General features: G+C 40.2%; 1 protein-coding gene across 2 annotated transcripts in view; it reads right to left on the reverse strand.

The window, feature by feature from the left end:
* Window positions 1-273: 273 nt before the first annotated feature.
* The window catches only part of elovl6 (ELOVL fatty acid elongase 6), a 100,090-nt gene continuing 81,784 nt past the window's right edge, over window positions 274-18,579 (reverse strand). For both annotated transcript variants that reach the window (XM_078406284.1, XM_078406294.1), the window contains exons 3-4: window positions 14,520-14,671; window positions 274-9,462 (exon numbers count right to left, since the gene is read on the reverse strand). In XM_078406284.1, coding sequence (XP_078262410.1) covers window positions 9,035-9,462; window positions 14,520-14,671 — 580 coding nt within the window. In that variant the 3' untranslated portion in view covers window positions 274-9,034. The remainder of the gene's footprint in view (window positions 9,463-14,519; window positions 14,672-18,579) is intronic.

Consider the following 18,579-nt stretch of genomic DNA (forward strand, 5'->3'; position numbering starts at 1 on the left):
GTAGATGTGTGGTAGTATCTGGAGATGTTCAGTCTGTGGTCAGAATACATTGGTTTTGGGGAAAATTAAAATGAATGCTTGATGGTTGGCACATGGTGGACTGAAGGGCCTGCTTTCATGCTGCATCTCACTATAACTCTATATACCTGTGCATTCAATAACTACGATGCACACTATCATTAATAGAGTCACATTTAATGGATTATTTATATTTGCCTTTTAATTAATGCATAAAATAATATATAGGGAGTTGTGATTGCAGCCCAATCCATCATGCAAGCCAGCCTCCCCCCAACCCTCCCCCTCACCTCCATCTATACTACATGCTCTCTTGGGAAAGCAGTCAATATAATCAAAGACCACTTATACCCAATCATTCCCCATAATGGGTACAGGATACAAAAGCTTAAAGCGTGAACCAACAGGTTCAAGAACAGCTTCTTCCCAGCTGATAACAGACTCTTGAACTGATCTCTCATACGCCAAGAATGCATTCCCAATCTTCCAATCTACGTCATTAAACATTTTTTAATTTGGCTGTATCTGTAGCTATAATGCTACATTCTGCACTCTCTTTTCTCTTTTACCCTACCAGATGCCTGGACAGCAGACAAAATAAAGTTTTACACTGTACACGTGATGATAATAAACCAACACCAATATATTGGTTAATGAAATCCAAATGATTTTTCTTTTATGAATGACTGCTACAATACTGTGTACTGCTGAGGCGAACAATAAAATGGCAACTCTATAACCATATTCGCTTTTATAACTCACATTTTATACCTGTTATCTGTTGACTATATTTTTGCTACCATTTCCCCATGAATGTAAGTTGCATTTCCCAAAACACAAATATTCATTCCATTGCTGTAAATTGATATGGTATCTGTTTGCAGCAACTCCACAGGTTCAATAGATTCAGCCAATGCTGCACTGATTTTTGTTGCCTCAGGAAATCAGTGAGAATGCTCAATAAAACAGTATAAACATCGAAGTCCAGCAGCTGAAATCTCACTGGTAATGCATAATGTTAATCAATCGTTATTGTGATTTGTTACACATAGACCCGATATCTGCACGAAACCGACTATGAACAAAAATACAATTTCACCAAGAAACAGAATGCATCGTAGTCAAGTTTAACAACAAGCATCTATATTGCCCATGATTAGACCAACATGGAGCATGTGTCCATTATAAACAGCAGGCATGCTGCCCAATAATAAACTTAAGCAAATAATTTTTGAAATTAAATGTTAGACATATATGGTTGCACAACTTTATTGAGAAGTTCTACTCTTTTGTCGTCATATTTGCCTTTGTTGAGGTATATCTCCTAATATTTGACCCCCCCTACACACACACACACACACACACACACACACACACACACACACACAGCAAATAAAAATAGAAGTGATGCCGAAATCCATCTGCCAATTCAAATGTAGAGGGCTTTGCATGATTAGTTAATTAAAATGAAAACAACTTTAAATTAGGACACAAGGAACTGCAGATGCTAGTTACACAAAAAAAAAATACATACAGTGCTGGAGTAACTCAGTGGATCAGGCAGCATCCATGGAAGACATGGATAGGTAACGTTTCAGGTTGGGACCCTTCTCCAGAGATATATTTTGGGAGAATGGGAGATCCGATTGTTTACATAGATCATTTAAAGACAGAGATTTGAGAAGGACAAACAAATCCTGAGATAGGGAAATGAAAACACCAGTGAACTCAACTCAAAGCTTATTTTTCTCCGTTGCTATTTATAATCTTATTTTCCATGCTCAAATTCATCAAATCCAATTCGTAAGCAATTAAATGACAAAGGGGAGAATGAGCACAACTGATTTTGAGCTGTAACTTGAGCATTGCAAAAAAATCGTTAAATTGCTGTTGTTTATAAAACAAAATGCCAGCATTGTCCCATTTGTTTGAATCAAGTACAATTTTTCAATTGTCACGAAGGATTTGCTTGCATCCATTAATAAATAGGTTTTCATTTGTTCTTTCAGTATGTCCACTTTACTCTGTGCTAAAATACTACTGTTAGCTTTGGCTCTTCGGTTTATTTAGAGTGCAGGTTTTAAAGGTTATGTTGAAATGTTACATGAATGAAATAACACTGCAAGTGGATTCTTGTAGGAAGCCATCATTTTTTGTTTTCCTGCAGTTTAGCTGTCTATAACAAGATATTTTCAAAATATTACTTGCTATGAAATAATTACTTATTAATGATGTGCATTTTGTCCTTGGTTGAATAAACCAAAGGATTCTTGTAGGAAGCCATCATTTTTTGTTTTCCTGCAGTTTAGCTGTCTATAACAAGATATTTTCAAAATATTACTTGCTATGAAATAATTGCTTATTAATGATGTGCATTTTGTCCTTGGTTGAATAAACCAAAGTATTTGTTATCATCAGTGAAGTAGCTACGCTCAGTATCCCACAATTCTTCAAGAATTGCAATGTTAACACATCATGTTTATCATAAACAAATAAAGAGAGAACTGCAAGGGGAGATCTGGAGATGGCTGTGGAGAAGCAATGGATGAAGGTCATTTTATAATTTCAATGTCATACTAAAAGTATAGTTGGTATTTTGTTCATCGTATGTCTTTAACGATACATACTTTTTAGTTGCCAACTTAAAAATGGAAAATACCTTCCCTTTGAGGGACACTATATTGTATGGAATGGATAAAATAATACTTGTCTGACTCTGTGGCCTTAGTTTATAATCCCTGTGCAAGGTGTTTGTCCAGGGGCGGGACAGTGGTGCCTCTATAAAAACCTCGCGGGAACCGCTCCAGTACAACGAGCGAGCGGGCCGGTCGGACTTTGGAGTTTGAATAATGGTGCCAAAAAGATGTAATACATGCAAAATTAATTTCACTGTGCAGTTGCATATGGAACAAATAAAGCTCCATTGAAGCGCTAAACTATTGGTGGTGGGAGGGAGGGAGGAATAGCAACAACTTAGTGAGAAGTGATGGAGAAACATTCACATAATTACCAATGGATCCTGCATATGCATTGTAGTGTCAATATTGTATTGTTATCTTTTTCAAAATGTAATCTAAAATGTTAAAGTTAAATTCCGAAAGACAAAAAATAGAATTTTAAATAAACATTGAACAGTCTAGGACAGGAAGTGCCTTTTCAGCCCACAATGTCTGTGCCATTGTGCCAAATTAAACTAATCTCCTCCACCTATATCCTCCATTCTCTGCATATCCATGTACACCTCTAAAAGCCTCTTACACGCCACTTTCATATTTGCTTCTATCACCACTCCTGGCAGCTCGTCCTTGGCACCCACCATACTCTGCATTAGAAAGATCTAACCCACACATCTCGTTCACACTTTACCCCTCTGACATTAGAGCTATGCTCTCTAGTCTTTGACATTTCCATCCTGTGTTATCTACTCCATGCCATAATTTTACGTACTTCTATCAGGCTTCATCTCAACCGCCAGATAAAATAATGTGTTTAACCAATCTTTCATTATGGCTCATATCCTCTAATCCAGGCAGCATTCTGGTAAACCTGGTGCATTCACCCTCTCAGAAGCCTCCATATCCTTCCTGTAATGCAGCAACCAAATCGGCACACAATATTTCAAAGGGGTAAGATCAAAGTTTTACAGAGTTGCAACATGACTACCTGACTCTTGCACAATGCCCCAACTGATGAAGTGCCCCTTTTAGGGAGCTACAGAATTGGACTACAAGATCCCTTTGTACATCAATGCTGTTAAGGGTCGTGGCATTAACTGTATACTTCCCCCTTACATTCAATCTCCCAAAGGCAACACATCACACTTGCTCGAATTAAACTCCATCTACCAATTCTCCACCCATATTTGTAACTGAACAATATCCTGCTGTATCCTTTGATGTCGTCTGCAAACTTACTAACCAACCCATCTACATTTAAGTTCAAGTGGTATATAATAAACATCAGAAGCCCCAGAACTGACCCATGTAGAACACCACAGGTTACACACTACAGCCACCATAACACTGATCCATCACTGTTTTCCATGGGTAAGTCGGTTCTGAATCCCAACTACCAAGACACCATGGATAACATGCATCTTAATCTTCTTCAAGTCCCCCGTGGTAGGCTGATCCAGAGTTATCAAATACCTCACTAAAATCCAGGCAGACATCCACCACCCTACCTTCATCAATCATCTTCATCACCCCCTCAAAAAACTTATTCAAGTTAGGAAGACATGACTAAACACGAGCAAATCCTATCCCAAAGAACTCTCTCCTATATCTCTAAATCTGAAATGACCTTCACAGGTCTTTAATTTCTTGGATTATCTCTGCTCTCCTTCTTAAACACAGGAACAACGGCTACTCTCAGGCACAGGGGATTTATCCACCTTAACGTTTTTCAGGACACCTAACATCACCTCCTTCTTGATCGCAAACTGTCCTGGCTTATTAGCCCACACGGATCTCACTACATTTCCTTCTCCTTGATGAACACACATGAAATCATTCATTTACATCCCCTGACTCCAAACATAAATTCTCTCCTTTACCTTTGAGTGATACTACCTTCTCCCTAGTTACCCTTGTGATTTTGATGTACATAAAGAGCCTTGGGATATTCTTTCATCTAATTTGCCAATGCCATTTCAGAGCCCCTTTTGGGCCTTCCAATTCCCTGTTTGAATTCCTTCTTGCTTTATGTTCTTCAAAGGCCTGGTCCAATCTGACATTCCTGAACCATGCATGTGCTTCCTTTCTTTCTTTTTGACCAAATGTACAACCCCTCTGGTTATCCAAGATTCCCTTACATTACCATCCTTATCCTTTCACCTTACTGGAACGTGCCGGACCTGAAGGCTGATCAGCCATTCGTTACGTGACTTCCATATGTCTTGAAATCCATCTTGAATCTCTTGAATCTGATGTGGACTTACCCAATGACACTGCTCACAATTTACTCTCCCTAACTCCTTAATTAACTCCCTAATTCAGCACTGCCTCCTTCCCCAATGTCTAGACTTATCTGCATTCAGAACAATCTTAAAACATGCAGAGTTGTGATCACTGTTCCCAAATTGCTCTTCCACTGAAAAACAAGTCATCTGGCCAGGGTCATTTCCCAATACAAGGTCCATTATAGAATCTCCTTGTTTGGACTATTCATTTATTTTTCAGCACACCCTCTTGGATAAACATAGCAAATTCCGTGCGTCTGAGCCACTTGCATTGAGTAAATCCCAGTCAATATTGGCTGTTAAAGTCGCCCACAAGATCCCTATTCCTTTTGCATTTTTCCACAATCTGTCTACATATCTGTTCCTCCATCTCCCGCTAGCTATTGGGAGGCCTATAGTATAATCCCATCAGATAAATTGCAGCTTTCCTATTTTTGAACTCTACCCATATTTCATCAGTGGATGAACCCTCCAATATGTTTCACCAAGTGCCTCTGCGACATTTTTTCTTGATTACTAATGCAACTCCTTCACCTCTTTTGCCTCTACCGCTATCACATCTAAAACATGGAAACCCTGGATGATAAGCTGCCAATACTGTTCCTCTCTCGCAACCAAGTCTCCATAATGCTCATAACATCATACTTCCATGCACTGAGCCAGGCTCTTAAGTTCAACCTCTGTACCCATGACAGCTCCTTGCACTGAAATAAACACACTTTAGTCCAACAGTTTCACCATGTTCGTTAATCTCTCCCTGCCTGTCCTTCCTTTGAGACCTACAGATCCTAACCGCTACCTTCCCATCAATCCTCCTTTTAGAACATCATTCTGAAAATATTAGACTAGAAGCTAACCCAGAAACACATCACCCTGAAATACCAGCTATTTTTTTATTAACGCTTCCTTTTTTTAAACTTATTTTTTTCACCCAACTATTCTTATGACTTAATGTTTTAATTTCTTTCAATGATATTTGAACTGACTCCTAGAGTTATTGCTTATTAGCTGGAAATAGTTTGACGTAATATTGTAGATTTAATTCATGACTTGTGGTGAATGCACATTGGCTGAACCTGTATTGTTATCACCAAGGCCTGGAATTTATCAATGGATGCAGCGATCAGCCATGATCACAATGAATGGCGGTGCTGGCTCGAAAGGCCGAATGGCCTCCTCCTGCGCCTATTTTCTATGTTTCTATGTAACCTGTAAGTTGAACCAGAAGGTGCCTTTTCTGCCACTAACCTGTTAACTTATCTGCTAAATTTTCTATTCTATGACAAGCAGGGAGGGGAGGGGGGTTGGAGAAACAGGGACAGGTTGTGAATAAATGTAAATTATCAAACACAAGGCCATACTTGCGTTTCACGTTTAAACATTAATGCATTCAATCAACATTCATGCAAGTTTAAGAACCTGAAATTGGAGAAGCATCGCATAAAGTATAAAACTGCACTAAAATGAAACTATGTCTCATTGCAATTCGATTTTTTGTTTGAAAATCAAGTCAAGAAATTGCAAACATGACCAGAAATAATAATCCATTCCCATTGTGCACAAATGAAGAGACCTGAGCAATCACAATTGATGGAAATCCATTAGAGGTTCTGCAAGCAGCATGGGGCAAGTTTTAAAGATGACTGTATTTGGCAAAGTGATCAATCGCCTACTGTGAAAGCCTGAAGAAATATGGACACCTTGTACACAAGTGCATAATTTGTGTCAAACGTTTAGATTTTATAAGCCACATAGTTGGTTTGTACCCAGGTTTGTGCAGTGCCAAAGTGCAAATGTGGAGGAAATTCAAGGCACTCGTGTAGTTTGTGGAGATCAATAAGTAATAATTGGCAGAGAAGAATTCTTGGTAATTTTCCATTATTAATCCAAGAGGGCTAAATGGCAAAAGTTGCTATCTGCATAGGAATTGTTCTTATATGCATGTTCCATAACCTAAAAATCTGACTTAATCATCCAAAAAATCATTTATTTATTTTAGAAGTGCATCTACAGAAATGTTCCAAAATAATTGGCAACAACCTTTTTTCGGTGTACAGGTTAAAAGTATCTTTCTCCTGATATAGATGATTATTTTAAAATCTTTGATCTGTAATGATGCAACATATTCATTACGAGTACAGTTTATGTTTTAGTAACCTTGAAGGGATATTTAATTAGCTTGTTAATTAAAAGACTCAAACTACTAAACACCCTTTTTAAAATATTTATTGTTCGTTTCAGCATCAGCAGTTCACATATTGTAATTTAGGAAACAGGTTTCTAGTTGAGAGGATGCTTGTTCAGTGTTTGAACACACTTGGTTTATTAAGGATACACAATAATTTGTGTCCTCCATGGAGCAAGTTACACGTTTTAGCTCTGTTTAATTCCCACCTTCCAAAACCATTATAGCATTAAAGAGGAAAGTGGTTCTTTTTTCCCCCTCAAAGAAACTCGTGTTTAAGAATGAGCTTCTTAATCTGACAACGCTGTGACATGGCAAAATATTTTAAGTCATCATCTCTTATTGTTAGCAGGTTAAAGGTTAAATAATGTTCATCAAAGCTGCTGTGCTTTAGAATTTATTTACATTTAATCATTTATCAATAAGACCACAGTATCAAAAAATACAAGTAAAAATATCTGTAAAAGTATCCCATAACATGTTTATATAAATATTTTTGTAGAACCCAAATTCTGCTGTGTGCATATGACACCCCCTAACCACTTTTGTTAATTACAACTGTTCAAACTGCTTAACTTAGCTTGTGCTAACACAAATAACCATTGTTCTTTAATTTCAGAAGTGTTTAGCAAGAATGAAGAAAAAATGGAATATCATTGAAACAATACAGAGATCAATCTGAAAGGAGAAAGGAGTTTCTGAAACAGTTGGAAAGAGAGCCACCCAACTAAATTAGTTAGGCAGAGGTTGAATACACATCTAATCCTGGAGTGGTTAGAGATAGAATCAATGTGCACAAAGATTTTTTAAGTGACTTAAATGTCTAAGAACCATTAGAAACTAAAATTCAAGGAAAGATGCCTTAAACCTCACCATAGGCCAAGTGACAACTGGTTGGTGAATGTTGCAGATTTACACATTCGGCATTGGCAATTACAGAGTGCAATGAAACTGCACTGTGCAATATTAATACTTTAGCACAACTAATGTGACTAAAGTAACACCTCTGAATGCACTTACATGAAGATTCTCTTTCCCTTATTTTTAGTCCTTTGTCAACAACATACAAGGTTAACACATTAAAAGAGACAGGAATTTCATACAAATATTCTGCAGTTTGCCAATATTAAATAGCCTAATGTTAATCTTCAGGATTGAAATCTATGTGAAAAATTACATTGCAGCAGACAGAAATGTTTTAACCCTGCAGATATATTCGATCACCTCTAAAATGCAATATCTATTTGTCCTTGGTTAAACCCCCATTTCTCTTCTGCAGAATAACTTTACAGTTCAAATAGTAGTTATCGAGGCCGTATGATTGTGTAACCAAACACCCTTGAAAAATACACATTTTTTGAAAGTGGGTATTTCTAAAGGCAGAATATTACATTTTAAATCGGCTGGGTCACTATGGTCTAGAAATTGCTAGCAATTTTCAGTGCAGACCCATTTGCTTTGATTAACACATTAAATTACGATTTTAAAATCATTAATCTTTTCTTGAAGCTTTTGGTTCTAGCTGGCCTTCAGAAAACCTTCCGATTCAAGATTAATTGAGTTAACCCTTTAAGCTGGTTTTATACCTCAGTTGACAGTTTCTTAAAAAAATTCAGATTGCAAAGCACCAATATTGAAACATGACAGTTCATTGTGCAGCCTATCACATTACATGACCCTCTAAAGGAATGCCTTCTGCACTATGTTATTTCAATCATTTGAAACTTCTAAGAGTGATCTCAACGAGGTATCGCAAGCTCAAATGGATTAAACCAACCCAACACGTACAGGCTGTCATTTTGAAGCACTCGACAACAAGTCACCGTGCCACATGACTAATCCCCTGAGCTGTAACCTTTAGCCATTCAGATCTAGTTGGCCTTCAGTGCTTTCCCGGTGCTGCTGCTCAGGTAAGCTCCGTGAAAAAACTGGCAAAACAGCACAAAGTAACTGAGGTACATGAGGGAAGACCAGACAATGTTGTGCATATGGGAAGGGCACTGGCCCGTCTGCATCCACTCATACACCAAATAGTTAACCACGCAGCCCAGGATCATCTGGGTGATTTGCGTCATGGTGATGAACATGGCAAACTTGCGCGAGACTCGGAAGCCAGCAGCTCGCAAAGCGTAGTACGAGTACATGACAGCGTGCACGCCATAGTTCATGGTCATAAACCACCCTCCTCCAGCCACCATGTCTTTGTAAGAGTACCAGGAGTACAGCAGGACTGTGATGTGATGGTACCAGTGCAGGAAGATCAGCTTCTGTTTCCGTAATATAATGAAAATTGTGTCTCCTAAAACAAGAAAGAGAAACACATTGGTAAAACATGTAGCCGATTTCATTGTGTAAAGATTGATAGTGTTTTATAAAATTTCTTGGTTACATTGGTTCCAAGGAGATAAAAGCTTCTTTCAGGCAAAATTCTCTAAACTTCTCCATTCACTTAGAATTGGCTGTAATTTACAATCAACTACTTTGTTGCTCAGGAACTGTGAGGCGAATGTTTTAACTGATCTCCAAATGTACGGATTCTGCTCTTTCAAGAGTTCATTCATTCACATTTCCACTCTAAAGAACAAACAGACCGATTTTAATTTTTATTAATTTCAGAAATCATTTCTAAACACTTTCTACTTTAAACAAAATTTTACAGTAAGTTAGGTATACAGTAGGTACACCATAGATGGAAACTATTATGAAAATAAATGCACAATAATAGATAAAATATACTGTGAGTGAAATTACGATAAAACAATGTTTTTAGCATGTTTAAGTAAGACACTATATTGAATTACTTCACACATAACTGCCAGTTTCCTCGACAGCAATCTGATTCTATTATCTGTGACTGCAAGTTATTTTCCCTGGAGTGACTATCTAATTGCGTTTGAAAGTGTTGACTGCCTCCTCATCCATTTTCCCTCACGGATTTACAGATCAGCACCACTGCATAATGAAGATTTTGTTTGCATCCCATGTCCTCTTCTCATGAAATCAGTTCCTTTCAGTCCCCGAAACAAATATCAATGAGAAACTTTTCTTTGTATTTACCATATCCATTGTGACTTAGTACACCTCTAATATTTTTTATATTTCAGATACAGCGTGGAAACAGGCCTTTTCGGCCCACCAAGTCCACGCTGCCCAGCGATCCCCGCACATTAACACTATCCTACACACTAGGGACAATTTTTACATTTACCCAGTCAATTAACCTACATACCTGTACGTCTTTGGAGTGTGGGAGGAAACCGAAGATCTCGGAGAAAACCCACGCAGGTCACGGGGAGAACGTACAAACTCCTTACAGTACAGCACCCGTAGTCAGGATCGAACCTGAGTCTCCGGCGCTGCATTCGCTGTAAGGCAGCAACTCTACCGTTGCGCCACCGTAATGAGTCACCTCTCATCTTTCTTTGCTCCAAAGAAAACAATCTCAGTTTATCCAGTCTAACCTTCAGGCTGAATTCCCTCAATCATGCTACTACTCTGGTAAATCTCCTGTATTCCCATCTGCCACCTTTGTATACTTCCGAAACTGTTGTGACCAGAAATGAATGCTAGCTGTTCCGCTGTCTCAGGTTGGAGGAAGTCTGAGCCACTGGGACAAACGCGAGACCACCAGCGCCACCATGTGGTCAAGACCTAGCTGCCGGGAAGAATCCCTAGACAGCCACTGCCTTTACCGAGGCTAAGACTGAGTGGCTGGGGCCAGCCTGAGGCACCAGTGCCCCCTCCTGCCCATAGACAACGAGGGACCTCGCTCACAAATAGAGGCAAAGACTGAGCTGCCAGGATAACCCAGAGCCGGCCAGCACCACCTCTTCAAGTCCCAAAGCTGAGCCTCCAGGATGAGCGTGAGACCACCAGCGCCTCCTCTCCAGGCAAGGGTGAACTGCAGGGAAAAGCTTGAGATCACCACGCCTCCTCCTTTGAGGCCAGAACTGATCTGCCGGGACAACCCTGAGATCACCAGCGCCACTAGACATGTGCCCTGATGACGAGGGACAGCGCCCCCATGTGGTCCTGGACTTTCTTGTCACTGTAAATAAAAGATATCATGCAAGTTCACCCTATTGCGAGTGTCGGTGTGGTCACTGCCAAATTCAGCATCGTCCTCCACACCACAGTACATATATCGTATTTTGCTTCTGCGGAACAATTTTTATTTAATTGTTTGGAACATATGAAACAGGAGTAGGTGCAGGCCATTTAGTCCTTTGAGAGTGCTCCATCATTCAGTAAACTACAGCTGACCTTCTACTTGAAGAATTATGGGGTAAATTACATGCCATAGTTGCTGATTTGCACCAAAGTCTTCAATCACCCCTTCAGTTTTGTGTTTAACACAGACCCCCTAAGTCAAATTGAAATTCACAAGCTGCCATTAAAACCCCTGACACATTATTCCAGATCCAAGCATTACTTTTCCAGTAATTCAACCACTGTGCAGATGCTGGAAATCCGAAATAAAAGCAGACAATGCTGTGATAATCAGCGGGTCATGCAGCACCCGCTGAGAGAAAAGCAATTGATGGTTCACCTGTTGGTGAAAGGTTCACTGGTCTGAAATATACCCATTTCTTTCTCCACAAATGATGCTCGACCTGCTGAGCATTCAACATTTTATGTTTTCTATTCACCATTACCACTCTACTACCCAACTATTCACGACAAGGGTGCAATTGGAAGATCCATATTGGGAAAATAAAATGTGAAAAAAGATCGGAACTTTAAAATGGAAGCCAATATTGTTTGAGAGACAGAGTGTAAAGGGGGAGGGAGACAGAGCTATGGCTGAGTCACAGTTTAATAAGGACTATGCACATCAGGCTAGGTAGGAGGCCATGGGAACAGTCATACTAAGGATTTCATCAGTAGGTGGGCTGAGACAGGGAAGGAGTTGGGAGGAGTTGGGTGGTTTGGGCAGGGAAGAGCTCATTCAGAAGGTTATTACACATGGAGATGCAGCATGAATTAAAACAGATGAGCTGTCATCCAAGGAACTGATACAGAAAAGATATCTTCCAAAAGGATTTAGCTGGGCTCGGAGGAATGTGTATGGAATGACCATTTATGAATGACTACAAGGTGAAGCGAGGCAAGATAGTCAAATATAGAAGAGTTGGGGAAGATATAAAGGCTCAGTGCCATTGGCAACAAAGACATGGCAGTTTGCAGAATGTGTAGTCAGGTACTGCTGTGATGGTAAAGGTCATGGTACTGTTCTGCAGCATGGATGTGAAAAGGATGTTTCCACTGGTGGGAGAGGCTAGGACCAGAGGAAAGTGGAAGTCGACATGGCTGTGTAACGCGACAGAATGAATTAGAAGGGCCACTGGAATAAAATAATGTAAGAGGTCGTCCTTGGAGATACCCTATCTCTGAGGGTTGTGTCGGGCGGGGTTGGGCAAGTAATGTGCCTACTCAACAATGAGTCGCACAGTGACTGCATCCATTGCTGACGATCGATTGCTCCAAGCATTGACTGACCATCTGGTTCCAACAATCCCCCCTCTGTTGGAGGTGACGGTCGGTGCAAAGCACCAGGGAGAACACGCCCAGCTGAAGTTACGAGGAGGCGGCAGTTTCCTTAACATCCAGCAGGTGACCGTAGGATCCGGGTGATATGTAAAAATATGGAACAGTGGCTAGCCGATCCCCGGCCATGATCACACTCACCGTGTCGACCAAGATAAAGCAAAGCCCCACGCCTCAGCACTGAGGGACTGCACGGTTCACCACAATCCACTCAGCACCCGCCCTGCACTGGCAGCCTGTTGCCACAGAGTTATCTGAAATTCATTGCTACAGACTTGATGGTAGCAATGGTAGCAGAGTAGACTTGATGGGACGAATGGCCTAATTTTACTCCTATCTCTTATGATGGAGATGGAGATGAGGATTTACGAAGGAGATGAGGAGAAATTTATTTAGTCAGATGGTGGTGAATCCATGGAATTCTTTGCCACAGAAGGCTGTGGAGGCAATAGACAATAGACAATAGGTGCAGGAGGAGGCCATTCGGCCCTTCGAGCCAGCACCGCCATTCAATGTGATCATGGCTGATCATTCTCAATCAGTACCCCGTTCCTGCCTTCTCCCCATACCCCCTGACTCCGCAATCCTTAAGAGCTCTATCTAGCTCTCTCTTGAATGCATTCATAGAATTGGCCTCCACTGCCTTCTGAGGCAGAGAATTCCACAGATTCACAACTCTCTGACTGAAAAAGTCTCAGTTCTAAATGGCCTACCCCTTATTCTTAAACTGTGGCCCCTTGTTCTGGACTCCCCCAACATTGGGAACATGTTTCCTGCCTCTAACGTGTCCGACCCCTTAATAATCTTATACGTTTTGATAAGATCTCCTCTCATCCTTCTAAAACTACACCAGGGAGGGACCGCACGGTTCCTCTGTGGCAACAGGAGGCCAAGTCAGTGGATATTTTTAAGGCAGAGATAGATAGATTTTTGATTAGTATGGGTGTCAGAGGTATGGGGAGGGGGCAGGAGAATGGGGGGTTAGGAGGGAGAGATAGGCCAGCCATGGTTGAATGGCGGAGTAGACTAGATGGGCCGAATGGCCTAATTCTACTTCTATCTCATGATCTTACCAGAGGGCACAGGAAAAATAGTCACTCAGTACTTCAACACATCTGAAAGTGTTGCAGCAGGAAACAGTGTCCTGGTCTGTCTAACAGTCCATTTTGCCACTCCACTGAAAGAGGCAGATCGCAGGTATCAAGGCAGCTGCTGGACAGTCCAGCCTAGATTAAAGGAGCGCTTGTCTGGGGTTCCCTTTCAGTGGTGATGTGTGCATAAATAAGCCGTACAATATCTATAATGTACATCACTGCATCCATAATATTAAAGCACAAAATATTAGAGGAGGAAATGAAGTGAAAACATTTTTCAAGTAGATTTCATGTCACCACAGACAACTTTCATTCACCATTTAAGAATTCTCTGAGGAGCAATGGGGAGGCAAGGCAGAAAGTCATTTACAAGCAAGGCAAGAGACTTCAACCAAGCAGGATTAGCCAGCCGGACGGAGATGCAGACTGAGCTTTAGATTGTCCAAGTACAATGTAATTACTGATATGGCTCGAATCACAATGTCGCTTAGAATAGCTTTAAACCCAGAATCTGGCATGATGTCAAATTAAAATCAAAGAGTCATTCTCTTTTGTTTTCATTGTTCTACGACAACCACACGCATTCTATACATAGAGAATAAAACAGTGTTTGATTAATATTAGGCACTTCGGGTCATGATTTCTGCAGAGTACAATTTTCACCATAAATTAGCTCAGAGCATTCAGCGAAAACAAAATTTTCTGCCTCACTCACCTAGCTCAGGGGCTTTGCTCAACACAAATGCATATGCCCAGAATTTGCTGATCGGCCCATTGTAGAAACCTTGATCACACACCGACTGCTTCAAGCCACTGGTTGTCAGGATATACACCATGTACACTCCAGTACGCACAGCTCCGATAATACTTTAAAGGGGGAAAAAAACACCAAAACAATGAGGCATAATATAACCATACCATAATTAAGCTATTTATGACTAACAAAGATCTTTTTTTTTCTGAAAGCTGTGCAATGCAGAAAAAGGACTGTAGAAAATGTTGGAGACATTAATGCTTTGTTTCATGCTTAACATGCACGTGAATAGGCTTTTTGCACCGACAGGGCACTCCATAATGTTTGGGACAAAGACCCATCATTTACTTATTTGCCTCTGTACTCCACGATTTGAGATTTGTAATAGAAAAAAAATCACATGTGGTTAAAGTGCACATTGGCAGATTTGAATAAAGGCCATTTTTAGATATTTTGGTTTCACCATGTAGAAATTACAGCAGTGTTTATTCATACTCCTCCCCATTTCAGGGCACCGTAATGTTTGGGACACAGCAATGTCATGTAAATGAAAGTTGTCATGTTTAGTATTTTGTTGCATACCCATTGCATGCAAAGACTGCTTGAAGTCTGCGATTCATGGACATCACCAGTTGCTGGGTGTCTTCTCTGGTGATGCTCTGCCAGGCCTGTATTGCAGCCATCTTTAGCTTATGCTTGTTTTGGGGGCTAGTCGCCTTCAGTTTTCTCTTCAGCATATAAAAGGCATGCTCAATTGAGTTCAGTTTGGGTGATTGACATGGCCACTCAAGAATTGACCATTTTTTAGCTTTGAAAAACTATTTTGTTGCTTGAGCGGTATGTTTGTCTTTGCTTGAGTAATATGTTTGTACATTGTCTTGTTGTAGAATGAACCGCCGGCCAATGTGTTTTGAGGCATTTGTTTGAACATGAGCAGATAGGATGTGTCTATACACTTCAGAATTCATTATGCTACTACCGTCAGCAGTTGTATCATCAATGAAGATAAGTGAGCCAGTACCTTCAGCAGTCATACACACCCAGGCCATAACACCCCCACCACCGTGTTTCACAGATTAAGTGGTATGCTTTGGATCTTGGGCAGTTCCTTCTCTCCTCCATACTTTGCTCTTGCCATCACTCTGATATAAGTTAATCTTTGTCTCATCTGTCCACAAGACCTTTTTTCCAGAACTGTGGTTGCTCTTTTAAGTACTTCTTGGCAAACTGTAACCTGGCCATCCTATTTTTGCGGCTAACCTGTGGTTTGCATCTTGCAGTGTAGCCTCTGTATTTCTGTTCATGAAGTTTTCTGCGGACAGTGGTCGTTGACAAATCCACACCTGAAGAGTGTTTCTGATCTGTCGGACAGGTGTTTGGGGATTTTTCTTTATTATAGAGAGAATTCTTCTCTCATCAGCTGTGGAGGTCTTCCTTGGCCTGCCAGTCCCTTTGCGATTAGTAAGCTCACCAGTGCTCTCTTTCTTCTTAATGATGTTCCAAACAGTTGATTTTAGTAAGCCTTAGGTTTGGTTGATGTCTCTAACAGCTTTATTCTTGTTTCTCAGTCTCATAATGGTTTCTTTGACTTTCATTGGCACAACTTTGGACCCAGTACAGTGATAAACTGCAATAAAAACTTCCAAAGACTGGAGGAAAGACGAGGTGCTGAGAGCTCTCTTATAGCTGCATTAAGGAGGCAATCAAACGCACCTGAGCAATTACAAACACCTAAGCCATGTCCCAAACATTATGGTGCCCTGAAATGGGGGGACTATGTATAAACACAGCTGTAATTTCTACATGGTGAAACTAAAATGTATAAAAATACCCTTTAATAAAATCTGACAATGTGCACTTTAACCACATGTGATTTTTTTTCTATTACAAATCTCAAATTGTGGAGTACAGAGGCAAATAAATAAATGATGGGTCTTTGTCCCAAACATTATGGAGGGCACTGTATCTTTCTGCTTCAATCCTCAGCAATACACAAGACATTGAAGGAACTGCTACTCAGTGCAATTGCTGAAAATGGGATTGTATTAAAAACAAAAAAAGTTAGTGTTGGTACATTCACACTTATTATCCAACACTTAAATCATTCATTAGTGCCATAAACATCTGGCATCAAAAAATAATAATTTTACCTATGTGAGGCCTCATTACCTACAATACTTAGCACTTCACGTTTTAGAGAGTTAAACCACAGCAGTTGCAGAAAATAGATAGGATGAAAGCTGAGAAGCTCGTGCAAACTCCAAGTTGTCACTTAGACCAATGAATCACACAGCAAATCCAGCATCAACATTTGAGCAACTATTCTACAAGAGCCAAAAGGAAATGTAATATTTCTTAATATACTTTGAAAACCATCCGAGTTCAGAAACCAGGAACCTTGACTGCACCTGTCCAAAAGTGGAATACTACAAGTTCTGTACATCTGAAATGAAACAAAAATAAAACTGGAAACTCTCAGGAGGATAAGCGACATCTGTGGAGAGAGAGAGAGAGAGAGAGAGAGAGAGCGAGAGAGAGAGAGAGGGAGAAAAACAAGACTGGAATCGAATGAAACATTATTGACTTGAGATATTAACTTGGTTTCCCTCGCCATAGGGACCCAAAGTAGAGTTATATAGCACAGAAACAGGCCCTTCATCCCAATTTGTCCATGCCCACCAAGCTAGTCCAATTTGCCCATATTTGGCCCATATTCTAAACCTTTCCTATCCATGTACCTGGATGTTCAAGTCTTTATTAAATGTTATTATAGTATGAACTATCTCCTCTGGCTGCTCATTCTATATACCCACCACCCTCTGAATGAAAAAGTTGCCCCTCAGGTTGGTATTAAATGTTGTCCCTCTCATCTTAAACATACGTCCTCTTATTTTTCGATTCCTCTACTCTGGGTAAAAAATTCTGTGCATTCACCCATCTATTTCCCCTCTTGATTGTATACACCTCTATAAGATTATCCCTCAATCTCCTGCACTCCAAGGAATAAAGTCAAAGCCTGCTTAACCTCTCGATACATTTCAGCCCCTCAACACCTTTGTAAATCTTCTCTGGACTCTTTCCATCTTAATGACATGCTTCTGATAGCAGGGCGTCCAAATCTGAATACAGTACTCCAAATGTGGCCTCATCAACATCTTGTACAACTGTTACATAACGTCTCAATGTCTATACTCAATACCCTGACTGATAAGTAATAATTGAGCAATTTATTTCACCAAGTCTAACTTGCTCTACTTATTAGAAAGATGCAAATTATAATTTTAACTAGAATAATTACACGCTGGAAAAAGCTGCACATTTTTAAATTTAAAGAAATTTAAGGAATAAAATATGTGCCAGACACTGTTCTGTATAGTTAGCAAAGAACGATGGACTGACACAATGTGGTGCCCCCAAAACAACTTTTTCCTTTTGCCTTTGGTAGCCCTGCTAAGAAGATTAAGTATTTTTTTAATAATGTAAAATTAACTACAGTTCAACAATTGGCCAAAATGTTGGTTATCAAAACATTGTGAGGATCATCATCCTTTACTGGAATGCAAAGTGCATCACATGTATGGCTAAGTCAATTGGATATAAAACTAGATGTATAGTTCGTGATTGTGGTCAGAACTTTACTCCAGTTGCATTCAGAATTTCATTTCTTGACAAAGTGGGACAAATTGGGCTCTGGAATAGTTTCAGAGGAGAAATGAATTATTGTTTAAGACCCCCTCAGTGATGATCTGCCGTAGTTGAACCAAAGACAGATTCAACACATCACCAGGTCCTTTCTAGACACACAAAGCTGGAGTAACTCAGCGGGACAGGCAGCATCGCTGGAGAGAAGGAACGAAGGTCTGAAGAAAGGTCTCGACCCGAAACATCACCCATTCCTTCTCTCCAGAGATGCCGCCTGTCCCGGAGTTACTCCGGGTTTTTGTGTCTACCTTCGGTTTAAACCAGCATCTGCAGTTCCTTCCTACACAACAAGTCCTTTCTTTTTGTCTTCTGCACATTT

The sequence above is a fragment of the Rhinoraja longicauda genome, chromosome 1 (genome assembly GCF_053455715.1).
Source record: "Rhinoraja longicauda isolate Sanriku21f chromosome 1, sRhiLon1.1, whole genome shotgun sequence".
In the NCBI taxonomy this organism is placed as follows: domain Eukaryota; kingdom Metazoa; phylum Chordata; class Chondrichthyes; order Rajiformes; family Arhynchobatidae; genus Rhinoraja; species Rhinoraja longicauda.